Here is a 27,683-nt window from a genome sequence, read left to right as displayed (position 1 = left end):
AAATATTATTGTCTTGAAAAACTATCCCCAAAGGAGATGGAGATGACACATTAGTAAACTCAGAAGTTGACCAAAGATAAAGTATTACCAGAGAAATATTATTTTCTTAACAATATTGTCATTAAAAGAATTCTTTTAGGATTAGGAATATTTATTTTGGGCCAGCTGTAGTTAGAGTTAACTGATGTACTGAGATAATAAGAAAAAGCAAGTTATCATAGAGTCGTTTAGACTGACTCACAATGGGGGATGATTTGCCCTTGTACCAAAAGGAGATAATTTAGCAATGTTTGGAAACATTTTTATTTGTTACAACAAGGAAAACCCATGGAGGGTAAGGCTCTACTGACATCTAATAGGTAGAGCCAGAAATGTTCAGCCCAGACTACCCACCCTGCTCCCCCACATAAGACAAGCAGTTCTTTTTTTAAATTTTAAAGTAATACAAATAGATATTAATAAAATATAAAAGCCATTCTATGATAAAATAATTTTTCATAACAAAAATTATTAGAGAATAACAATGGTAAATACACTGTGTATCATGATCTTAAAAGAATATATTTTCATTTGCTAATCTCTCAGCTTATTTCCTAATAATACTATACCTCCTTTTTTTGCATGAAACATTTTAATTGTTAACAAAGTAGCTCATACTCAGTATAATTTTGAACATTTCTTCCTATTTCACAATATCTGTTATTCTTTTTTGGTCCTTATTTACACTTTCAGTTTCTCACACCGGAGAGACAATGCGATATTTACCCATGTGTGTTTGATTTATTTCACTGAAGAGTATGTTCTTAAGGTGCATGCGTTTTCCTAGAAATGTCTCAAGTTTATCCTTCTTTATGGCTGAATACTACTTCATTATTAAAAAAAACACATCTGTTTTATCCACTCATCAGTTGATGTGTAATTAGGTTGTTTCCATGATTTAGCTATTATAAACTGTGCCATTATAAGCATGGGCATGCATATATCGCTGTGGTATGATGGTTTTAATTCTTTTGGGAAGATACCCAGAAGGGGAATAGCTGAATCAAATGGGACCTCTAATCCTACTTTTTTGAGGAATCTCTACACTGATTTCCACAGTACCAACAGAGTGAAAAGATAAGCCACTGAGTGGGAAAAATTTTTAGGCAGTGGTTCCTCAGACAAAGGACTGATATCTAGAATATACAAAGAATTGAAAAAAAAATCAGCCCACTTTGGGCTGGGGATTTAGCTCAGTGGTGCCGCTACCTGCCTCGCAAGTGCAAGGTCCTGAGTTTGATCCCTGGTACCCCCCCCAGCCAAAAAAATCAGCCCACCCAAATTTAAAAACCCAATCCAAAAATGGGCATCTGAGATGAATATACACTTCTCAGATTAAGAAATAGAAACAGCAAATAAATACATGAAAAAAATATTCAACATCAGTGGTCAATCGAGAGATGCAAATTAAAACAATGCTGAGATTCCATCTCACTCCAGAAAGAATGGCTATTATCAAGAAATGAACCTGGGCCAGGGATTTAGCTCAGTGGCTTAGTGCCTGCCTGGCAAGCACAAGGTCCTGAGTTCAATCCCCAGTACCAAAAAAAAAGAAAAGAAGAAATGAACCAATAACATGCTGATGGGGCCATGGGGAAAAAGGAACCCTTCTCCACTGTTGGTGGGAGTGTAAACTGGTGCAAGCAGTTTTTTAGTCAAAAACAGTTATGATACTAAAATTTCTAAAACCTTTGGTTTAGGGAAAAGCCAAAGTACTGATTCTCATGGATAAATAAAACAAAAGCTTTGGTACATAATTTATTTGTTACATATTTATTAAACTCGATAGAACCAAATATCCCTTAGTTTTAACTCTATGCTTTTTCTTTAGCTTTTTAGCACTTCTCATTACTGAGTATGATAAACATCTGGCAGAGCTAGGTGGGCAACTGAAATATTATCAGGTATGAAACTAGAATTATGAAATGTTTTGCAATATTCTGTTATGAAAGAAAAAGTAAAACAGACTCATTCTTTTTCAAAACATTGATAAAGAAGAAAATATTTTACTGTAACTGATTCTTGATTCTGTTTAGTCTCAGCCTGTGTATATGTACATGTGTATGTGTTTAAAGATTACCTTTAGTTTTGTTTTTTAGTCCAGCATTTCTTTGCTGTTGCTATCTGGCAGAAGTATCTCTTAGATGCTTAGAAAAATTTCTTCATCACATTATTACTTGATTATATATTTTTCCCTCAAAAACTATTTTACATCCTTTCAGACCTTTCTCCTTACCTTCATTCTACCTGAAGTTTTTATTATTTGCAGAATGGATTTTGTTTCTCAATTTCAAATATTGTCTCTGTCAAATGATTTTTGTTTTGTCTTTTAGATACTTTGAATGCTGGCTTAAAATATAGCAGCTTTTTGGCCCGGGGCTTTAGCTCTGGTTCTACTGTCTGCCTTGCAAGCCCAAGGTCCCGAGTTCGATCCCTGGTACCAAAACCAAACAAACAAAAAAGTAGCAGCTTTTTTTTTTTTTTCAGAAGTCCTTAGTAGTGGGAGTTCATTTAAATAATGAAGGGAATAAAGAAACTGAGGAAGTTGTCTATACAGAAAATTATTCTGGTTTCCATGACTTCTCAGACTAAGCTCCTAGATAATTAGAATAATGGCATGGAATTGTTTAGGACACAATAAAGTTTCAATGAACTATATTTTTAGTGTATAGCTAATATTAATAATGTATTTCTTTGAAATGAAAATGTCTTTTACATTTTCTCAGTTTTCAGATACTAGAATAATAATACAATGGAAGCATATAATTTCTATGTCTCATACTAATCCCACCAGCTGGCAGTTATTTCTCTTTCTCATGCTTGTATTTGGCTGAAATACTAATCCCTGGATCAATTCTGTTGTGATAAGGATAGCAGGTTTGACTTAACTAAATACAAATAGAAGAAAATATAATGACTATATAAAAAATATCCCAATGAGACTGATTTTCCAAGAATAATAATATAGGTGTGAGAGACACTAAGAACTTTCTATATTACTTTCTCCTCTCTTCATAGATGGATGGGAAGAAATCTTATGATGTACTTTGAAGTATAATCCATAGTAGGTCTTCAAATATCTGATGAACAATTAAATACTGAGGTTTATGGGAACAACGTGGTTAGAGCAAGCTTAACAATCTATTCTTCAGTTTATGGATTGCTACAGTATTCAGCTTTATTAAGAGAACATGTAATGCTTATATCTCCTAAGAATAAACTTAGGTTGTTCTATTGCATTTGGAGTAATGTGGACATTGATTTCCAAGGTTATTCCTCCTACTATACAAACTTATAAAATTAACTTATAAACTCAAATTTCAGAAACAGGTGTTTTTTAAAAAAAATTGCAGTGTGTTTTATCGTAAGTAGTTCTTAAGTAAGTTCATTTCTTAGTCTTAACTGTGTATTCTTTGGCCTGTGGTCATTTTTTTGTTTGTTTTTTGGTACCAGGTATCGAACTCTGGACCTTGGGCTTTTGAGGCAGATGCCAGAACCACAAAGCTAAATCCCCAGCCCAATTTAAGCCATCTTTTTTTTTTGATACCAGGGATCTAACTCCGGTCCTTGTGCTTGCAGGGCAGATGGCAGAACCACTGAGCTAAATCCCTGGCCCTGGCCTGTGGTCATTTAAAGTTAATCCAACCACAGTAATGTCTTTTCATCATTCTCACTGACAATTAAAGAGCAATAAACCTCTTTTTGAACAATTTGTATTTTACTTTTATTTATAGAACCAGTGAGTCTAAAGAAATCTGCTGAATTAATTCTCTCTGAATTGCTATAATGACATATTATGTACTTTGATTGTTATAGAATAGCTAGTTATCTTGAAATTAAACTTTTTATAATCTATCTGATTCACCTATCTATTTAGTCAGCTATTTTACTAAAATGTTTAACTTCATTTCACCATTTGGCATTCTTCGCACTTAAGTGCGATCACTAAATTAATTATGAGAGGAAGCTACAGTTTTAAAACCTCAGAACAGTCTATGATGATAAGAATAGTTGTTACCTCTTTTAGAGGGAAAAAGATGTTGACATCTCCTCGTAAGACTAGTTCACATAGTTATTTTTAAGTAGAATTCTTAAGACTTAATGATTTGATCAAAAGACAGAATATCTTCAAAGCACAAGAAGTCCTGCTGCAGTTCTGTTGTATACTGTATGTATAAATTTCATTTCCTTTCCAATATTAAATATTTTAAACAAAGAATTTTAATGTGAGTTTTATGATCCATCTTTACTTTTAGCTAATGCATATACAGCCTATATATTTTGAGAGTAATATATATTTAATATTACAATTTTTAGATATCAATGTTTAAAAAAATTATTTAAAAATAATTATAAAATGGGGATAATTTCTATAATAAAATCTACATGCCTTGGCATGGAATTTTAAGATGCTGCATCTGCCTTTTCCAGTTTTATTTCTCACTGCATCAATTGATGTATGGTCAGTGTTCACTTCTCTGGTTGTAAATTAATTCATTTGGTTTTAATTATGATTTAGGTATAGCACTGGGAAAAGCTCACCTTTCAAGGCAACTTATACTTAGAATTGGCTCTTATTGATTTTCTAGACCAAGTTACTTGGAGCTTCTCTTCTTGAAAGGGAGAGAGAAGGACTTGGAGAGCTGCTTATTCCAAACATCCCTTGCCAATGTTCACTTTAGGCTTGGCTTCCCTCTTCAGCCTAGGTTGAACAGTCAAGACGAATGCATCACAAGTTCATTGTGCTTTTGTTTTAGGTGTGATTTCACATGACCTCCTTCCCGCTTTCCACTCTCACATTTACTTTTGTTGAGGGTTGGTTATATATTTTTTTGTCTTTTTGCTTTTATTCATATTTCTGCCTACTTGAAATGTGCTTCCTTCCCTTTTGAAATCCTAGAGATCCCTTTATTCAGAGAAAATTAAACTTTCATCTTATTTCCTTTTTTTTTCCCCATTAAGTTTACTGGTACATTTTAGGTATAAAATACAGTTACATTCATCATTGGGATCCTGTACCTTTACACGAGTATCTTGGTTCTTTTTCTTTCCCCTTCCCCTTCCCCTGCCCTCCCTTCACCCCCTCTACCCTTCCCTATTTGCAAAGACTTTGTTTCCATTTTTTTCCTTTTCTCATATTTTTTCTTTTCCCTTTTTTCCTTTCCCCTACCCCTCCCACTTCCCCTGCACCTTTACACCTTTTCTTCTTGTTATACAATAGCAATTACACGTTTTTTAAATTACAATATCAAGATCTAGGAGACATTACCACAGATACAGAATTTAAAAGGACATAGAAAGCATATTTCAAAAATCTTTTTTGAAATAAATTTGACAACTTCTAAGAAGTACCTTGGAAGACAAATTAATAAAATTAACTCTGGAGGAAATATAAAATTTGAATAGCACCTATTAAAGAAAATATGTTCCTAGCTTGAAAACCTACCTATATGACAATAGCAGGCTCATATACATTTTAACTGATAAGTTATATCAAACAAAGCAGAAAAAAGAAGGAACACTTCTCCCCTCATTTTAGGAACTCAACATTGTGCTAATCCTAAAATTGGATAAAGATAATAGAAGAAAAAAATATAACCATAGATAGAAATTTGTTTAACAAAACAAACTATTAGAAGTCAGATCTGGCAGTATGTAGAAAGAGGTTTTGTTATAGGGATGGCAGTGTTGGTTCAGCATTGGAAGATCCACCCCCAAAAGTCATCATTTTAACAGAGGAAAGGAAAAAGCCATATGATCCTGTCACTAGTTGGAGAAAAAGTATCGGACTAAACTCTACAGCTGTTCATGGTAAAAGCTATCAGGAGACTAGAAGTAGAACAGAACCTTCTCAACAGATCAAAGACATGTACTCCATACTTCCAGTGAGAATGCCTTATATGAACGGAGAAGATACAATGCTTTCTCCTTAAGGTGGGGAACAAGGGCAGATATGCTTACTCTTTATCTGTCCATTAAACTTTGAAACCTAGTCCCACCAAAATAGTCTGGCAATAAAATGACACAACTAGGATAGGATTGGCACAGGAGAAGCAAAATCTTTATATGTAGATGAAATCATCTACAGAGAAAATACTAAGAAATCTCTAGGAGCCCCTAGAACCTGTACCTGAATTTAGCAGGATTAGAAAACACAAGGTATATATAAAAATTCAGGTCTATATATACTTGTTATAAATGAAGAATTGGATATAGAAATTTAAAAGTTACGTAGGAGTACAAAGGACCTAGAAAAGTTTAAAAAAACAAAAAACAAAAACGGTGTTGGAAGACGTTTAGTACCTAATTTTAAGACTTCTTCTAAAGCTACAGTAATCAAGGCAGTGTTGGTGTAAGGAAAAACATATAGATCATTGGAATAAAACAGAGAATCTAGAAATAGAACCACACATCTATGGTCCACTGAGTTTTGAAAGATTATTTAACATTAGCATTTTATAGAATATAAACTCAATTCAAGAGCCGAGGAAGAGACAGTGTTTGCAGCAAATGGCACTAGAACACCTGGTATCCATATATAAAAAATTAACCTCAACCCTTTATTTCCATACATGAAAATAACTTGAAGGGATTCAAGAACCTAAATAAGAAAGCCTAAAAGTATGAAACTTTAAGAAGAAATTATAAGGGAAAATGGTTATGAATTCAGGATAGGCAAGAACTACCTAGGATACAAAAGATATGATGTATAAAAGAAAAAAATTGATAAATGAGATTCCATCAAAATTTAGAACTTTAAATGACATCATTAAGAAAATGAAAAGTAGTCCTTAAACAGACCATATTTACAATGCATATAACCTATGACCAGAATATATAAAGAATTCTTAGAGCTCATTAATAGACAACCCAATTAAAATGTAGACATAAGAAGATGATAAATAGCTAGTACAGCACAAGGAGTGGTGTGCAACTCTAGAATCAGAAAAATACTAATCAGTACAATAACAAGATTGAATTATACACTCATTAGGGAGATGAAATTAAAAGTTTTAAAAGCCTTGTCATGACTTTTTCTTTTCGTTGGATTCTCTCCCTTTGCCTTTAATTTGTCACACCCAATGGATTCATTCTGCTGGGTTTCCTGGGGTTGTGATCCTCATTATCTTTTCTTAGGATATTGTCTAAAATTTTTTGGAGTGCTGGTTGGATATTCATGAAGTTCCTGAGGTGCTCTTTATCATGAAAGTATCTTATTTCTCCATCAATTTTGAAAGATAGTTTTGCAGGGTACATCAATCTGGGTTGGAGGCTGTTTTCCTTTAGGGCTTGAAATTCATCACTCCAAGCTCTTCTTGCCTTGAGGGTTTGCATTGAGAAGTCTGCTGTGATTCTGATGGGCTTTCCTTTGTAAGTGATTTGTTTCTTTTCTCTCACTGCTTGTAGAATTTTATCTTCTGTTGGATTTCTGGAATCCTAACTATTATATGCCTATGTGTAGATTTTTTTGGATCAAGGCTAGCTGGAGTCCTATATGCCTCACTTATCTGTATGTCAAGTTGTTTTCCCCTCCTTGGGAAGTTTTCTGCCATCACTTCTGTGAACAGTTTTTTTATGTCATCTGTACTCTCTCCTCTTTCTTCATTGACTCCAGTCAGTCTTATGTTATTCTTCTTTGCATCGTCTAGCAGCTGCTGGATTGATTTCTCGTGTTCCTTTACAATTTTAAAGCAATTTTTCTTTTCCTGGTCACTAATTGCAATCTTTTCTTCTATATGTGAAATTCTATCCTCACATTTGTTCATTCTGCTGCACAGACTTTCGATGTTGTTTTTAATCTCCTGGAAATGTGTTTGCATCTGTTTTATGGATTCCATTTGTTTCCTGTGTTGGGATTCCATCATGTTCCTCAGATCCTCTTTTTTTTATCTGTGTCCTCTCTAGATTTATTAATCATGTCTTGCACCATGAGCAAAATCTTTGCTGTTATCTGAGTAATTATTTCTGATTTCATTTTTCCCAGATCCTCTTTTGTTGCCAGTTCAGAGAGTCCAGGTGGTTGAGTATCAGATTGTTCCATCTCGTTTTCCTTTGGGGTTGCTGTAGGTGATCTGGAAGTGTGTTTTTGAGGCTTGTTTAAGTGTCTTCTCATTTCCACTGGGGGGGGGGGGCTTCTGGCACCCAGGCAGCTCACCTTCTCTGCCCTAGGAGCTTGGGATGGTGGCGGGGGAGCTTCCTTCCGGGTGCTGGGACCAGCTGAGCTTCTCTGCCCTAGGAGCTTGGGATGGCGGCGGGAGAGCTTCCTTCCGGGTTCTGGGACCAGCTCAGCTTCTCTGCCCTAGGAGCTCTCATCTTATTTCCTTTTACACTATGCAAGTATTCTTCAATGTATTTTAACATCTTTCCTCCTAAGTATGTCAGTGACCATATCTGTTGACCATAGCAGCCTTGTATAGTGGAGAGTTTAGGTAGTTAATAAGGCTGGTGAATCAGAGACTAAAAGAATGTCTACTAAACAAGACCTCTATTTTCTTTTTCACTATTACTATTTTAACAATTGAAATACTAGTGAAATATAAACACTTACATGGCCATCATCTCAACTGAGGTAAATTAATTAAGATACACAGTCAAGAGGCAAGGCTCATCTTGTATTTGTTATAGTATGTATCGAGGAATGTCTTACATTTGTTTTCATAGCAATAAATCACAGGAATTATACTAAATACCTCTCAATGTATTAAAATATTTTATAGTCTATTCAGAATGTTTTATTATTAAACTGTGCATATTTAATATTGCTTTTTGAGACTAAAGGCATAAGTCTTACCTATAGGCTAATGTCACATCGTCTGAATGTTTGTATGGGAATGGACTACTAAATGGATATCTGATTATCTGGAAAATTAATTCTATATCGAACTTTATTCTTTCAGAAACAGATGGGTGAGATGAAACTACAACTTGAAAATGTCATCAAAGAAAATGAAAGGTAGATAAATAGTTATTGGTTCCTGGATTTATTTTTAGATAACATTTATTTTTGTTATTTAATATATATAATATACTGGTTGAGAGTGTAGAATCTGGGGTCTGATTTTCCATTTCTTTCCTGGTTTATGACCATAGACACATACTTCTTTCCGCTTTAGTTTCTTCATCTGTAAATTAGAGATAATAACACAATCTTTTTCATAGAGCTGACTATGTAGGGTAAACTGAGGGCTTGGAATAATGAACATAATAAGCACCTTATAATCATTAGCAATCAATAGTGTATATGATACAAATGTATTAGGAAGCATACTGATAAAATGAAAATTTGTCAACCTACCATCCAGCATAAGAGATAATGTACTGATACTGACGCATGTTTCTTCTCCAGTTCCCAGTTTCATCCTTCCTTCTGCTAAAAGTAAACACTACCTTGAATTTTGTGTTTATCATTGCCTTGCTTTTAAAATTTTTATAGATATGTTTATCTTTGATCAATATATGTTTGCGTTGTAAAAAACTGTATAAAATTGTATCATCTAGTGTTCTGGGACTTAATTTTTTCACTGATGTCATGTACAAATACAAGAGTTTCAAGGGATGAAATTGCTAGATCATATATTATGTGAATGTTAAGTTTTGTAATAAATATCAACTTAATTTCCAAAGAGGCTGTACCAGTTTATATTCTGCCTGTTCCAGAGTCCCCTCTGTCTATTTATCCCTGGCTGTGGTAACTGTTGCAGCTGAGTTGTGGTCCTTGCCCTCAGCAGTAGACAGGGAAGGCAATCAGACCACAGATTTGTGCTGGATAGAGGTAGCAAGGTAAGGATTCAAGCAGCCTGCTGTACTTAATGCCAGCACTTTCAGATGTAACTGTTTCTGTGTGTACCACAAACAGGCCTGGCTGTTTATAGGCATAAAATACTCATTCAGAAATATTTAATGAGTGCCTTCTAAGTGTTAGGCATTAATTAAGAATCTAAGATATATCAGCAATTAAAACAGACAAAAAATGGCTATCCTCATTTTAAATTGGACATTTTGTTGCTTGTAGCCAAAGTGTACTGACTGATAGAGAGACTTAATGGTATCTGTCAGGGGTTCCCAGACTATTGACTGCCACATTTTTTTGTTAGTAAATTTATTGGATACAGCTAAGACCATTCATTTGTATATTGCTCATATTGTTGATGGCTGCCTTGTTCCATGATGATGCCATTGAATACTTGTAACAGAGACTGAGTAATCTATGAAGACCTGCATATTTTCTCCCTGGCTCTTCACAGAAAGATTACTAACACATTTTGCAATGAAAAAGATCACTGTATGTATGTAAAATCTGTTAAATAGCCTTTATTTTAACAGTAACCAAAGACCTTTTTTAAAATACAAAACTATCTTAAGACTTTTGTTTAGGCTCATGCAGAGCTTTAAAATACAGATGTGAAAGACATCACCATGAATTTTAAAGTTAGTGCTTAGTAACTTAAGTCCAGTGGCCTTTGGTATACTATTTGTTTTACTAAGTTTCTTAGTTTTTTGTTTTCTGATATATGAAAGGTACGATTTTAAATTTTATTTCACCTTTTCTAATTATTATTAGTGTGTTCTGATATTAGTCTAGAAGTGCTCTAATGTTAATGTTATCAGATTTGTTAATATGATAGAAGAACATGATAATATTTTTTATATTCTTGAATAAGAGGCAGAAAAGAAATTGGAATTCCATAGTATAAACCCTGCTATCCTGACATTAATTGAGGTATGTATACGAGGAAGGTCATACCTCAAGGTCCACCAGTATCATATCTGTTAAGCTGTAATTATGAGTTTTAAATTTCTACTTCTAATAATCTCATATAAAACCAGAACTGAGCTAATTTTTCTATGTATTTCTATTTATAATTGAGTTTTGTATGTATAGATCTGTTATCACACTCCCCTTTCATTACTAGTTTCTAGTCGCAGTGGCCTAGATTCTTAATTTAATTTTTATCAGCATAGCAAACCAGTTACCATCTCAGGATCTTTTACTTGTTACCTGCCTCAAATTTTCTTCTCCAGACCTGCACAGCGCTGGCCACTTCTCTTCATCAAGGCTCTCATCAGAAAAGCATTCCCTGATGACATTATCTAGCACTGCTTTTTCCAACTTCTCCTCACTTTCTTTTTTGTGCTATCCAATTTTACTTTTATAGTTTAAATGAGTGAATGAAATCTTAGCTCTTTTAGAATGAGTCAGAATTCATAGATTGAAAACAAACTATATGTTTAGTAAACTATAGATCATTTAATATGGCTGAACTCAGCATATGTAGGGAAATTACATACAGTGATTATATACTCAGCTAAGTAATTTGAACTTTTTGTTCAGCTAGCATAAGGAGCTCTTCAAGGGTTTTAAACAGAGGAGAGGGTATATTTTAGAAGGATTGTTTTCAGTTGTGCTTCAGAGCTGGACAACATCAGATAGTTCTGGAAAGAATGTATATGATTCATTGGAGGAACATAAGAAAGAAAACAACAGTTCTACTCATTAAGAAATTCTGTATTAATCCTCCCCAAAATTCCACACTCTGGCAGTGGTGTGGAAATCTTTATCAGGGAGGCTTGGATTTAGAGAATGAATGAAATCTGTCCAGTGAGGGGAAGCATGTGGAAAGGTCATGCCAACAAGTGGTCCAGAGTGTTTTGTAGTTATGTGTATTTGTCTAACTCTGTCTTTGTCTTATTGATTCTAAGATTGACTGCCTATTCCCCTCACCCCAATTTTAACACCTCTAAATTGAGATGTAGCCATAGTCAGTGGCATGTCAAAGGTTAGTAAGCAGCAATTTTTTAATGGCATGTGAAAGAATGATATATCTTACTCTCAAAGACAAATTTAATTCAATGAAATAAAGGTTAGAATTGTTTTATCTTTGTCATATAAAAGATCAAAACTTTTAGGAAGATCTTTGCCAACTTTCTATTGTCGATTTGTGATAATTAGTTATAATTTCATTACTGCACTTACTGGATATTTTTCTGGTATTAGTACTCTAATCTGTCTGCAACTCAGTTTTTTAATCTATAAATTGAGAGAGTTCAGTACGGACAGTATATCTAAAAGAATACCTTGACTTAGTACAGTTGTCTTACAAGTTTTATATGTTCTTTGGCTTATTAGTCTGTCTTTCAACCTGTTTATATATGACAATTAACTTTATAAGGTCTTATAAATAAATCTGATGCTGGAAAAATAAAAGGGGCTGGAGGGCGGGGGGAAAGAGAAGGGAATATAAATGTGTATGTACATGTGCCATTCTCCTACAGTGAATGTAATCACAGTGTACTGCAAATGTGTACTAATAAAAGTCAAAAAAGAAATGAGCAATTATACACTAACATTTCAGTTTCCTTTTTCACTTTTATAATTATTATGTGTCCTTTAAATTCCTTTTTCAATGATACTGCCGGTGGAAATATACAAAAATAATAAAATCCATAAGTAATAACTTTAAATGCATAGTTATATGTAGGAATTTATTATAAAGGTATTATATGACAATATTTACATTCTTTTAAAATACCTTTAATCAGAAGTATCTTTTCTTCAGCAAAATAATTAACACCAAGAGATCAGGAAATCTGTTTCTTTTTTATGTTATTCATGTCATACCTGGTATGAAATATAATAGAAGCCTTCTTACTTTCTGGCCAACTAGTTGGTCTGTTGTTTGAGAGTCACTAGAATAGGGCATCAGAAAAAAATATGTACTTTAAAAACATTTTTATTTTGACTTAATAAAAATGTACATGTATTTAATTTTTTATATCTTGCAAGATCATTACTTTGAGTAAGTTTATTAACTGTAGTTCTTTGTCTTTCATGCAGAAATCATATAACTTATTCTTCATATAATTTATATTCCTGTAATTTATATAATTCACAATTCCAAATTTCAGTTTCTTTTGAGATGAGAACTTAGAGAGCGTTTCTATGTCCTTTTAGTTCTGTTTTTTTAATAATTTTTCTGACTTTTTGTATTTATCTTACCTAACTCTAATTCAATAACAGTTCTAACAGCTCATCAAACCTTACATTCAGTTTAGGTTTTGTAAAAAAATCAGCTCTTCTATATTGTTATTCTATCAGTTTTGGGTCACACTTAATTCTATAATGCATAGTAATTTGTAAGTTGTAATCTCTAATATCCTTCTGCAGCAAAGGCAGGAAAATTATAAACTAGTTTAGGATATAAACTGATGCTAATGATAAGCACTTGAAGAAGCCTAAATTGAAATGTAAGTGGGAGAGAGGCAGTCCCTCTCTGAGGCATTTATTTTGTTGAAGAGCATCTCACAAGTATAATGTGACTCTAGAGCAAACACCTCTAACAGATACCTCTGTTCCAGCTATGCCAGGGTATTTCTGTAGGTTCTCCCAGTACCTTCCTGATCTCAGGATCTCAGCTAACCAGATGTGATCTTGTAATCACCAGTTAATGTTGGTGCTTTCTGATTGTCCAGCCCTTTAATAGTGGCCAATGTAGCAGTTCCCTCCACAAAACAGGTATGCATTAAACCAGTAAGACTTGACTTTTTCCTCTAAAATTTCCTCTAGAACACAAGATCAACTAACTGATTGGACAGCAGAAAAAGCAGCCATGAATGGTTTTACTTTATGTGTGCTGTTAGTGTTATGAATAATCAGTATACTGTAACAGTCTTTGTCTCCAGGAATTTGTATATGATTTCCCTTCTTACTGTCAAGGAAACCAAGTATGAAAGAGCTTCCTCTTTTGTATTTTCCTGTGGTTCCTAACATTTTGACTTGCTTAAGTAGTTGAACAAATGCAACTAGAACCAGAACTGTCTTAGTATTCTGTAGGTAATACCTTTTTGGATATTTGTTAAACTTAAATAATTGATGTCTAATATTTAAGTGTTTTCACCATCATAAACAGTAATGTCTTAAAAGTTAACTTCCCAAGTTTTTATGGTACATAAATGGTTTGCTCTAATACATTGCTGGTTTCTTTAAAGAATCAGATAAAATTTACTTTTAGTCAGTATTTACAAATATGTTACTTTATTATATTTCAAAGGAAACAAGGACAAAAATAAGGTTATAGTAAACATAAAAGCAAATAACAAGTATATGTGCATGTATTTATTTGTACACACTCATGGGTTAACCAACAGCAATATATTTTTCAAAGACCTATTAAACATTTACAAATAAAGATATGGATTGTAAACCCTCCCTGCTATATACACACATATAAATTTTTCAAAAGCATAAATCACACATGCAATAAAGTCAGAAATAATAAAAGATGGACACAAAGAATTTCTCTTGACTACATTTTCAAATAACTTCAGATAAAAAGGAATAAAAAACTAACCAATCTGGGCACCATAACCAGATCATAAGTAAAACAGAAACAAAATAATATGTCAAACTAGTCAAATATAATTCCTACTATTTTGTCAAAATAAAATCAAAAGTGGGTAATATTGCTTACATCAGTGATACACTAGGTAATCAGGCTTCTGAGGAAAAGAAAGAAAGCCAGAACTATAAGCCTGCACTTGGGACTGTTTTCCCTGAGTTCATCCCATTATCCCAGAAAGGACAGAAAGAGGTTTACAACTAAGCAGAACTTGGGACAAATTCATTGGGCTAGAAAGATAAAATTAATTTCCTTTTCCCCAGGATTGTGTTCAAGCATCTCACAATCCTCTAGGCACTAGATTGGGATAGCCTAGAAATAAGAGTAATTAAAAAATAGACTAATCCTATAAGAACCTGAATCATGGCTCTGAAATATCTGAGTCTTCAATATTGGGATAAGTAATTAGGAACTGACAGTGCCCTAGCTACCTAGAAAAAAAGAAGACTCTTTTAAAAGAAGATAACACCATTGCTAGGCCTCAAAATATCACTAGACAATGACGTATAATATATAGCTCATATATAACATTAAAAGAACAAGAGACTGAAAGATTGAAGATAACATGGTAAAGTTTTGAAATCATTAAGTAATAGGTAATGAAAACAAGCTTGGTCTTTAAAACAGGTTCATCTTTAAAATCATGCTAATAGTTTTAATAAAATAAGGTTCAGTATTGAGAATTTTGATTAGAGAAATAGAAACTCTTAAAAAAAAGAACAAAATAGCAATCTCAACTGAAACAGTGCATTAATAGAAATAAATAATTGAAGAGAGAATTAATGGAATGCAACAAGATCAGAGAAAAGGGGATAGAAAAGAAGAGCAATAATATGAGAGGAAATGGTGAAGAGTTTAAAATTCATGTACAGTTACCCTTGAATAACATGAGCCCATGGAACTGTGTGGACTTATTTATATACAAATTTTTTAAAAAATTTTCAACAGTTTAGAAAAACTTGCAGATAAACTATGTAGCCTAGAAATACTGAAAAAAATCAAGAAAAAGGGATTTTGTCAATACATAAAATACAGGAAAATAAGCCAGCATAAAACTTATACACACATATCTATCATAAAAAGTTACAAAATTATAGAAACTGGGCCAGGCATGGTATCATTGGCAGTTGAATGAAATGTCAACAAATGTAAAGACTCTGGAGCTGGAGATATAGCTCAGTGGGAAAGTGCTTGCTTAGCACTTGAGGCCCTGGGTTCAGTCCCAGCACCAAAAAAAAGAAAAAAACAATGTAAAGATGCAGTGTTAAAGTGTAACTGCATAAAATTACCTGTAGTATTAACTATAGTAATACATGTTTCCTGAGGTCAGGTGTTGCCAGTATGTGTTCAAATCATCATGTGATGCTAGTCATTTCTGCACAAGTGGTTCATCTCTCTGGTAAATTGAATATCATGGTAAAAAGGGATATCTCTGGGTTTTCATGTATTTTTCACATATATAATTCATGTAGCATTCAAAATATTTGTGTTAACTAAGAGTATATGTTATCAGCTAGGTTTCAAGTCAACGGAAGGCTTTAAGTTTCTGGGCAGTTAAAAGTTATACACAGATTTTTGATTGCACAGGATTTGATGCTTATCACCCCCACATTGTTCAAGGGTTAATTACAATTTGAATTCCAGAAAGAGAGAATGAGGAAGAAGTAAATTCTAAAGGAGTAATGACTGAGAATTTTTCAAAATTGATAAAAGAGTCACAGATTGATAAAACACTATGCATCACAGGAAGATAATACAAGCCAGGTGTGGTGGCACATGCCTGTAATCCTAGCACTTGGGAGGCTGAAGCAGGAGGATCACCATGAGTTCAAGGCCAGCCTGAACTACATAGCAAGACCCTGTCTCAAAAAAAAGAAGATAATACGAAAGTACCATCCTAGGGACATTATTATAAAATCAAATACACAATCAAAGAAACTCAAGAAAAAATGCTCAAAACAGATTATCTTCAAAGGAGCAGCAGTTAGGTAACTGATTTCTCAGCAGAAATTTTGGCACCTGGCACTCAGTGGAATAGTTTCTGTGCCCAGTAAAATATCACTAGAGAAGGAATGCCAAGTAAGTACACTTCTGATCAAAAGAAACTGATAAAATTATCATTGGAAAAATTAATATAAATATTCCAAAAAAGCGTTCCTCCAAAAGTAGAGAAAATAATCCATAGTTAAAGCTTGGAACAATAAGAAAGGATAAACATGGGAGAAAGCCTAATGAACATAAAGTGTTGTAAAATAACAATGTCTTTAAAATATCTACTCAAATTAAAATAAATGTCAGCAGTGTCATGAATTTAGGGGGAAAAAGGCAGGTGGGGTTAAAATAGTCTCAGCTTTTAGCATTGCCCCAAGGAAATAGAATACTGATTTTTTATATTATAGTTTGATAATTCAAAGATCCATTTTATAATTTCTGGGCTAGACACTAATTGTAAAGTAAAAGATTATCACTGCCAAGCTGATGGGGTGGAAAACTAGAATAATGAAAAGTAATCCAAAGAAAGGAGAGAAAAAAATTTTTTAAGCTGGGGTAAATATTAAGATGGTAGATAAACCCAAATACATTAATTATGTTACATTTTAATATAGAACATGCCATAATTATGAGGTGATAATTTATCAGAGGAAATTAAATTTTAAAGAGCCTACTCTATACTTCTAATCAGAGAGATTCTGAAAATAAAATGCAGGATGAGTGAAAATAAAAGAATACAAATACTATAAAAGAATAAAATACATTATGCAAATGCTGACAAAGTTGGTAATATATGAGAGAGTTTAATGCAAAACAGATTATTAGAGATAAAAGGGACATTACATAATAATTAAAAATTCAGTTTGCCCGAAATATGTGACAATTCTCAATTTGTAAACACACAGTAACTAACCTTCAAAGAAATATGATAACACTCAATGGTAAAACAGGCATATCCCCAATAATAGTATGAAATATGAATGGATTGCTCTCAGTAATTGAAATAACAACTACAAAAATATTAGTAAGAATATGTTAAATGTGAACAATGCAACTTGACACATCAAGTCTAACTAGGCACATATATAGGATTCAATATCTTCATAATACACTTTCTTTTTAATTACATATAAGACATTTACAAAATTGACCAATTTAAAAAAGTAACTTACAAATTTTTAAATGATTCAAATTCAGACTATGTTCTTTAGTGATAGTGAAAATTGTTAGATATCAGTTACATAAAGATCACAAAAAATCTCAGTTGTTTCTAAGTTAAGCAAAATAGTTCTAAATATTATTCATAGGTCAAAGAGTTCACAATGAAAATTAGAAAATATTTTAAACTGATTAAAAATTAAAATAACACCCAAACTTATGGGCTACAGCTTAGGGCCATTCTCAGAGGACAATCTATAATCTTCAGTATATACATTTATAAGAAGAAAGTCCAAGATAATCAGTGATAGCTATGAATTTATTGAAGAGATTAGAAAAAAGACAGCAAACTAAACCCCAAATTGTAAAACAAATGGGGCAAGAAAAACTTGGGCAAGAAGGAGCAGACATTAAGAACAGAAGGATTAGCCATCCCACCCAAAGTAACTTCAAATACTGAAACTCATGAGGATTACAAATTTGAGGGGAGCCTGGGCAGTTTAGCAAGACCTTTTCTCAAAACAAAAACAAAAGAGCATACTTGGGTTTGGGACATAGCTCAGAGTAGCTTGCCTACCCTGCACAAGACGTGGATTTGGTCCCCAGGACTGCAAAGAAATGATAACAATGATACTAAAGCAAGAGTAAACTAGGGAGTCCTTCCTTTGCGTGATAGTGCACGACTATAAAAACAATTTTAAAAGTTGAATCTATACAAAGTGATGTTAATAATGGGAAGGAGTTATTTCTGTGACCTAAACTTTACAATTTTTATAGAAACACTAAAAACGATATTACTGAAGGTTATAACTTAAAAAGAGATAAAGTTTTAATATTTATAATATCTTTAATGATGTACTAAATAAATATTAATTTTATATTTTTATTTCATATGCTGTCAATTACAATTATTAAAATTAATAGATTCATAACTCAGGGAAATGATGAAATATGTCATTATTAAAATATTTAAAACTATAATAACATATTTTGCTGTGTTTTGTTTTGTGTTGTTGGGGATTGAACCCAGGGCCTAATAAATATGAGGCAAAGTCTCTACTGCTGAGCCTTTACATACTCAGCCCTTATATATTTTAATAAAATAGTTAAAAGCAGACTATAATATATTGTCAGTATAATGTGTTTGTGTTTTTAACAAACAGTAAAAATTCTGATAGAAAATACATCACAGTATTAATGGATTTTTTTCCCTGCAACCTGGCATGTCTTCTCTAAAATCTTGCCTTATTTCTATATTGGTCATTTTTCTCTATTAAATATAACTTTATATGACAAATATAAATATTTTAAAAATTCTGTTCAATATTTTGAAATAAAAACATTTATCATTGATACTTCTCTGTATTTTTCAATTAAAAAATAATTAGCAAATTATTTTTTCCTTAAAAAGTAATCTTTATTGTTTCTAAGTTATTTCCTTAGTTTTATTATATTTAATGAATTTTATTTTTGATAAATACATGTATTTCAAAAATTTTGATAAGTATATGTATTTCAAAAATAATTTCTACTTTGAAAGATTTGTATCAGTAGATAATTTTCCTCTAAATGTTTTAGATATATGGATGTAATTTTCACCTTGAGGTGTATTTTCTGTAAGTAAAAATTTTTTGCTTATATTATATACTTGTGTTCTAGTCTTTTCAGTATTATGGAACTTTTTTCCTTTAGATTTGTTATCATTTAAATTAAAATAATTAGTCTTTTAAGTTATATCTTCCAGGGCTTTTTAAAGATAGATAGGTAGATAGATAGACAGATGTTTAAAACTTGGAATATCTGTAATTTGATGTATAGATAGATGTTTAAAGCTTGGAATATCTGTAATTTGATGTAAACATAAAGATTTCAGCCAGGCGTGGTGGTGCACACCTGTGATCCCAGCACTCAGGAGGCTGAGGCAAGAGGAGAATCCCTGAGAGTTTGAGGTCAGCCTGGACTACATGGTGAGCTCAGAGCCAGCCTAGAATATACAGCAAGACCCTGTCTCAAAAGACCAAAATAAATAAATTATAGCCAAGATATATAGAGATGTGCTACAAAAAAGTTTCTAGTAGTCTTGGTTTTCTATCTGCAACCATTTTATTCTACTCTATTAACTGAAACTACTTAAGAATTCAAATGGGTTTTATGAAACATGATGAAATAAATTCTATATGTTACCATTTTTGTTTAATTGACTGAAACTAGCATTTTAAGTTTATTTCTGAATAGCTTACTCTAAGGTGTAACATCTAAATTTTACCTTTAGCAAAAATTAAAATCTTAAGACACACTGAACTCTGCTTGAATTATTATCAGTTGAATGCATTTGAATTTGTTCACCTTTGTGTTCACTTAACAGTATGTGAGGGTGATTAAACGCTTCTGATTTTGTATTCAAAGTCTACCTAAAACGGTTTTTATGTAATGAATTCTTTTTGAACCATTATTATTTAACTGACCCCCAAACAAATTCCTGTTACTAAAATGAATTTCAATTCTTATTATGTTGTTTGTCCCAAAGGTTGCACAGTGAGTTAAAAGATGCTGTTGAAAAGCAATTGGAGGCCCTTCCCTTTAGCTTGGAAAGAGGAAATGATACCTTTCCAGATGATGAAACAGTCAAGAACCTTAGAGAGCAACTCCAGCTAGCCAATCAAGTAAGTGGTATATTTTTTTAAAATATGTACTGAACTTGCATCCTTTTTTAAAAAAAACTATGTTCATCATTATATATGAATAACAACAGAATAACAAAATTGTTAGCACTTGATTTTCTATAATATACAAAATTATAAATAAGACCGTATAAAAATACCCTTAGTATTATATAGTTAACAAATACACATTTTAATTGAATTGTAAAGCTTTTGATTTGATTGCTTTCCTATAAGGTTTTACTGTCAAGAAAAATTTTAAAGAAAGAATCAATTATCCCACTTCTCTGATTTTAAATTTCTCTGTTTTCTTCTGTTATATTTTCTTCCATTTTCAAAGATTATGGTGTGATATTTCTCTAAAATTATACTTCTAGAAATATATTTTTTCTCCTATTTTTCTTCCCTCATAGTAATTGAAATCTTTGGGAAGCTATGTTCTATATATCCTGTCTTTCGGTGCTGTAATTTTTGTGAATTTATACATAAGAGAATTTTACTTTACAACCCAAGTGTGTCTTATCTTGTATGGATTTGAATCTCCAGTCCACTTTTTTTTCCCCCTTACTGGAGATCAAACTCAGGACCTTGCACTTGCGAGGCAAGCGTGGTGCCACTGAGTTAAATCCCCAGCCCCTTCCAGTCTACTTTCTAACTGTGAGTGTAGGAAAAAACCTTTATGTTTCAGGTTCCTCATTTATAAATGAGGTTAGATATTCTGAGTTACTTTTTTGATTTTTTAATTGTCAGTAAAGAGTCATATTTACTTGGAACTTTGGTTTTGGAATTCTTTACTTTATATGTTAGGTAAATAAATAAGGATCCTGGGCACAGTGACAAATGGCTGTTATCTCAGAACACTGGGAGGCAGAGGCAGGAGGATTGCAAGTTTGGGCCCAGCCTGGGCAATTTAATGACTTAAGGTTAACCTGTCTCAAAATAAAAAATAAAGAAAGGACCGGGCATGTAGCTCAGTGCTAATGCCCTGGGTTCAGTCTCCAGTACTGCAAACAAACAAAGGTATTTATCTTGATAAGATGTACTTACATTGAATTTCTTGAGATGTTGGATATCTCTCTTTTTTTTTTTTGGTATCAGGGATTGAACTCAGGACCTTGCAGTTATGAGGCAGGCAGCAGCACCACTGAGCTTTCAGGGCTTTCAGGGGACATAAAGGTTTTTAGAAGAAGTATAACAAGGTGCTGAAGTATTCATTTTACTTTCTTCACTTTACTTTCAAGGTCTCGAATCTTGGAAAATTTTGTTCCTCTCCTTCCTCATATGCATATGGGGATTAAAATAATTTTTATCTTATGGAGTTCTCATGGTAATTAAAAATCCTTGGGCAGGGGATTTAGCTCAGTGGTTCTGCCGCCTGCCTTGCAAGCGCAAGGACCCGAGTTCGATCCCCGGTACCAAAAAAAAAAAATCCACAAAGCATTCAGTGTAATGCTGAGCACATATGTAAAGTTAATAAATTTGTTGTATTTTTATCATCACCATTGAACAGCAAGTCAGAGAAGTAACACAATTACACGTGTTGTGTAGAGTGACTATGTTGCTTTAGGAGTTGATGGCAAGAGTATATTATTAAGTACCTAACTTAATTTAGTTTTGAATATTTGTTCTGTTATAGTAATGTGATTTGTAAAACTTTCTGGAAAACTGTTTGACGCTAGGAGCTTTATAAATGTTCAGAGCCTTTGACCAAGAAATGTTCATAACCTCTGACCAATTAGATAATGATATCAGATAGATTCTAGGAGTTTGTTCTAAGGAATTAAATATAAAAATGTGTGAATAAACATGTTCATATAATATTTATGATAATGAAAAATTGGAAATAGTTTAAAAAATATATAAAAATCAATTAAATTGTGGTTAGTCCCCAAACTAAATTTATACCACTTAAAAAATGATATGTGGTATTGGCATAGTAGTTTTCAGGATTTAGTGTACAGCCAATCACCTGTGGGCTTGTTGAAACACAGATTGCTGTACATATCCACATGCACAAGTCTGAGATAGAACCCAATAATTTGCATTTCTAACAGTTCTGAGATGATGTTGATGATGCTGGTTCTTTGAAATCATTAAGAGAATCTACATTTTGTAACTACTAATGCAAGTGATTGTTTTTGTCAGGCAGCTTTGGGAAATAGTAAGATCTTTGAAGTATGAGGCATTTTTATGATTAGTCATTAAGAAAATGAAATGAAAACTAAGTCTTAAGGAAAATTAAGTCATAAGGAAATGAAATGAATTACTCAGCCAGGAATTAGTGATCCAATCCAAGTCTTTGGTTGCAGATTCTGTTTGTCTACAAATTTCAGAACTATGTGAGTTTTACCCAGGGATTTAGCTCAGTGGTTCTGGTGCCTGCCTTGCAAGCACAAGGTCCCGAGTTCAATCCCCGGTGCCAAAAAACAAACAAACAAAAAAACCAAAAAAACAACTATGTGAGTTTTAGGCACAACGAATTATGGTATTAGAAGACAGTATAATGGCTGTTTGGGGAGAGATTATAGTAACTGGAAGAGGTCACAAGAGGAGCATCTGCCTTCCAAGTGATAATCCCTCTCTTGAACTTGTTCTGGTTGCAGTGAGTCTATTCACTTCATAAAAATTCATGATCTGTGTGTTTTCTGAATGCATGTTATATTTCAGTAACTATTTCATAGAAACTAATAAACCTGTATTTTAAATATATACTCAATCATGTTCTAAAAGTGAATATCTTTTCATTAAACTAAGAGGGTGGTTTACTTTGGACCTGGGATTTGAAAGTTTAGATTTTAGACACAGAGAGGTGAAGATTTCTTCCTGATTCAGTTAACAATTTGTTGAGAAACCCTAGGCAAGTTGCCTGAACCTTAGTCTCTACTTCTCTAGATGGTAAGAGTTTCTACTTCTTAGATTTGCATTTCTCAGCATTTTTTATTTCAGGACCCTCTTTAGGATGCTTAAAAATTATTTAGAGCCCTAAAGAATCTTCTATTTTGTGGGTTATGTATCTATCAATATTTTTTGCGTTAGAAATTAAAACAGAATGGGAACATAGGTACACATTCCATTAGTGCTAAGAGCAATGATGACATCACAAACAATTTAGAAAATTCCACTATTAGAGAATGAGAATGAAAAAAGCACATAATGTCTTCATATTATTATAAATATAATTGCGACCTCAAGATCTTCTGAAAAGGTCTTGGGAACCATAAGGGTTCCCATACCACACTTTGATAATGCTCTATTGAAAAAATAAAGACTTGAAAAAAATTCTCATTATAAATTGCCAAATCAAAGTAGTACAATACAAACATACTTTGTCATTTCTGTTTTTTAAAAGAAAAAAGATTCTACCCCAAATTACATTTATAAACATGAACAGAATCAATATTTATAAAAATGACTATATCTAGATGTCACCAATATTTATTATCATGTGCTAAAATTATTAATGGTTCTTACTTTCTCCACTGGTTTTCGGTGTTTTCCTCTTTTTCCACAATAAGCACTTACTACTTTTACAGTCAGGAAAAAAAAAATGCTGTACTTTTCCAGTGAGATACTTCAATAATTTCTAAGGCTTATCCTTGTAGAACAATAGTTCTCTGATAAGGCTTTTAATTTTATCTCTGAAATCTGAGTTTAAAAATTTCAAAATAAGAAAATATTCTTCTGTAGATTTGTTTTCTAAATTATTAAATCAATTTAAAATCACCCAAAATATTACAACTATAATGCAGTCTTCTGCTGCCTAAGGGCATTTCGGTCAAAATGTAACTGTGCATACAATGGTGGTCCCATAATATTGTATTACCTAGTAAGATATAGCCATACTAGTTTTTGTAAATACACTATGATGTTTGCACAGTAGTGAAACTGCATAACAGAACATATCTTAAAGCATATCTTAAAACATATGTATTCCTGTTATTGAACAATGCACGACTGTACCATCCTACACATAATGTTTTTATGCTATAGCTTTACAAGAACTCATTGGTAAAAGAAAATGAGCCATTTGCACTATTCAATAAGTAGCCTTACTAATAATTTGAGTTATATTTTTGTTTGATAGGAAAAGACTCAGGCTGTGGAACTCTGGCATAATGTTTCTCAGGAGTTGAACAGACTACAGAAACTTTACCAGGAACATATGACTGAGGCCCAGATTCATGTATTTGAAAGCCAAAAACAAAAGGTAATCTTAGATGTTTTAATAATTATAATTAAAAAATAGATAATCTTAGAGTTCATGATTTTCTTGTATATCAGTAAGAAATTGCATTCTAAAGAAACTACTTTGGAGAGAAATACCTAAGTCTTTTTTTTTTTCATACATATTTGCAGTACATGCAGTTTAGAATCATCTTGGGGAGTTCGTACATGTACATGATACAGCTTGTTTCTTATTTCCTTATCCCCTTCCCTTCCCCTTCTTTCCTCTGCCTCTAATTACCCTTCCCCCTTTCCATTCTTGTTGATATTATTAATCTTAGTTCATGTTTATGGCATATAATGTCCACATTCATTGAGGTTATTAGGATCTTGCACATGGCATGTCTTCATTCTACCTATTTCTCCATCCCTTCCCCTTTACCCTTCACTCTTGGTCCCTTGGACCCTTCATATCTGCAAGAGATCCACCCTCTGTCTCCTTCTATCCTTCCTTTATTCTGTTTTATTTTGGTTTTTGGGTGTGTTTTCTTGTTTTGGGTTTGGAGGGTTTTTTGCTTTGTTTTGTGGTACTGGGAATTGAACCCAGAGGCTCACAGATGCTAGGCAAGCAATCTACTACTGAGCTACATTCCTAGCCATATTGATTGATTGACTTTGCAGTACTGGCGTTTGAACTCGGGGCCTTCTCACTGAGCTGCATCTCCAGTCTTTTTATTATTTTTTATTTCGATTTAGGTTCTTTCTATGTTGCTGCATTGCCCTAGCTTGGCTTGAACTTTGAACTCCCTACCGCTACCTTTTGTTGTGCTAAGATCACAGGCCCAGGCCACCACCCTGAGCTCACCGGCCCTTTTATATTTTTTTATTTTGAGACTGGGTTCACTAAGTTTCCCAATTTGGCTTTGAACCTGTTACCCTCTGCTTCAGTCTCCTGTACTGTGCTTTTTATGTTAATAAGAAGTAGAATTCTGATATTAGAAATCTCTTAAACAAATAAGATAATTAAAGTACTATCCCAGTACACATTTGCTTTTATAATGTGAAGAAGAGCAATGAAAGCTGTATCTAGGTCTACGGAGCAGGTATAAAATTACTTTGTATAAAGGGACCTCCAGAGTTTTCATTTGCTTAATTTCCTACCTGTTTTGAAACAAAACAAAAATGTTACTGGGTTATGTGCTGGTGAAGAGATTTGTTCAAAGATAGTGACCACTATGTCAAATGAAAATATACCTTTAAATGTGACATTTTTCTAAAATAGATGGTTGCCTACTATAATTTTTTTTCTTTGAGACAGAGTCTTGCCTTGAACTACGTAGCCTAGGCTGGCCTTGAAGTCACAGTGATCTTCCTGCCTCAGTCTCCTGTGTCCTGGGATTACAGGCATGCACCACCACGCCAGGCTGGCTACTATAAATTAATCATTAAAATTTTAAAATAGGAAAAGATCTTAGTTGTTTTAAAAGATTTCTTTATATCCAAAGCAAGAAACATTTTACAGTCTTTCAAAGTAGACAGGTAGTGTTTGCTTTATACCTTTGTTAACAAGAACTTACTACCTCACAAGACCATTCATTACATTGGAAAAACTGCCTTTTTTCTTCTGTTGGTTCTTTTACTGCTGAGTACATTGAGTATGGTAGACAAATTCCAAATTCCAATTCTGATCCCCTTTCTGGGAATCTTGAGAAGCATCTACTTAAACAAATTGGTTATCATAACTCTTTAATTCATATATAGGTTTTTCAAATTATAATTTATGAATATTCCCATTGTTATTATAGTTGGGCTAAAGACATCATAATAATATTTGAATGATTTTTTTATACATGCTCTGCTTTTTTTTTTTTGGTACTGGGGATCGAACTCAGGACCTTGCGCTTTGTGAGACAGGCAGCGGAACCACTGAGCTAAATCCCCGGCCCTACACTCTGATTTGAAATAATCCTCATGTAATTTGATCCAGAGAACCTTTGACCCTGAGATCCAAAAACCATTCTTAATAAAAATAAATTCTTTGCAGCTGTTCACTCATTTAGGTCAATCAACTAAGTCCATAAGTTATCTTTTTTACCTGAATAAAGTCACTTTTGTACTGTACCTGTACAATTAAATTTTTTTTTCTTTTGTATGTGACTTTACAAATAGCACTTCATCTTTATTTCCTTGGTTGTCTTTAATTCTGATAGAATCTTTAATTCTGTCACCCAGCTTATTAATAGCCTCTCCCAGGTTTATGTTGTCTGTACAAATAATGTTTAATAATTATTAACAGTTAACGAAACAATATTAAACTTGCAGGGTGTGAACAAATTTTAAATAGGATTGGGTAATAACTATTATGCCATGGTTCACTAGGTCTGGAATAGGTTTGAATGTAGACTTCCAACACTAGACAAGATCTCTCTAACATTTGGAATTCTCATCACTTAGAATTTTTTATAATATATATCTTTGAGTTTTAAAATAGTACTTACTAATTGATTTAAATTGATTGTTTCCTCAATTTTTTAATATTTTAAAAGTATTTCTTATTCCTTTAACTACTGTTTGACACAGTAATAGAAGAAATACTGACATTTTCCTTCTCACATTTTTTATTGTTGATACAATTCATGTCTATTCATATTATCCATCTTCTAATCTATTTCCTATAGTCATTTTCAGTATGCCTTTTAACTTTACATTAGAATTAAAATTTGGGAAGGAAAAACTAAAATATAGTTTTATATAATATTGAAATTAGTTCTTATCAGCTTAAAATACAGTTATAACTCTAGATATTTTATGTATATCCTAAGGAGCTTCCCAAAATGCACAAGTTACACATAAGAAAAAGAATTAAAGCATGTCATTAGAATATAGCAAGGAAACACAGAGGAAGACAACAAGAGAGGAAAAGACAAAAGAACTATAAAGAAACTACCAGAAAGCAACAAATAAAACAGTATTAGTAAATCTTTCCCTACCATCAATTACTAAATATTAATGGATTAAATTTCTCACTCAGAAGGGTTCGAGTAACTGAATAGATTAAAAAAAAAGACTTGAGAGTGAAGGTAGATGGCAAAATGGAAGTAACTTTTGTGCCACTCAGCTTTGCAGAAGTGTGAGTAATTCCAAGAAAGGAGATACTGTTCATGTAGCAAAAGCAAACAAGTGAAAACTAAATTAACAAATTATTCAGGCAGCAATAAAGAAGAAAAAAAAGATACTGCCAAAATCACAGAAAATCACTGAGATATGATTTGAA

At 32.8% G+C, this 27,683-nt stretch overlaps 1 protein-coding gene across 5 annotated transcripts in view; it reads left to right on the top strand.

The window, feature by feature from the left end:
* The window catches only part of Sclt1 (sodium channel and clathrin linker 1), a 181,687-nt gene that overhangs the window by 11,322 nt on the left and 142,682 nt on the right, over window positions 1-27,683 (top strand). For 4 of the 5 annotated variants that reach the window (XM_087193285.1, XM_087193283.1, XM_087193284.1 and 1 more), the window contains exons 4-7: window positions 1,871-1,943; window positions 8,937-8,992; window positions 20,113-20,248; window positions 24,330-24,452. In XM_087193285.1, coding sequence (XP_087049411.1) covers window positions 1,871-1,943; window positions 8,937-8,992; window positions 20,113-20,248; window positions 24,330-24,452 — 388 coding nt within the window. The remainder of the gene's footprint in view (window positions 1-1,870; window positions 1,944-8,936; window positions 8,993-20,112; window positions 20,249-24,329; window positions 24,453-27,683) is intronic. The other variant, XM_087193286.1, reaches the window with a different exon arrangement.

The sequence above is a fragment of the Heterocephalus glaber genome, unplaced genomic scaffold (genome assembly GCF_053883595.1).
Source record: "Heterocephalus glaber isolate CG9 unplaced genomic scaffold, H.glaber_assembly_v1.0 deba00001586, whole genome shotgun sequence".
Lineage (NCBI taxonomy): Eukaryota > Metazoa > Chordata > Mammalia > Rodentia > Bathyergidae > Heterocephalus > Heterocephalus glaber.
The sequence above is the reverse complement of the archived record's forward strand: the minus strand, read 5'-3'. Positions and strand labels throughout refer to the sequence as shown.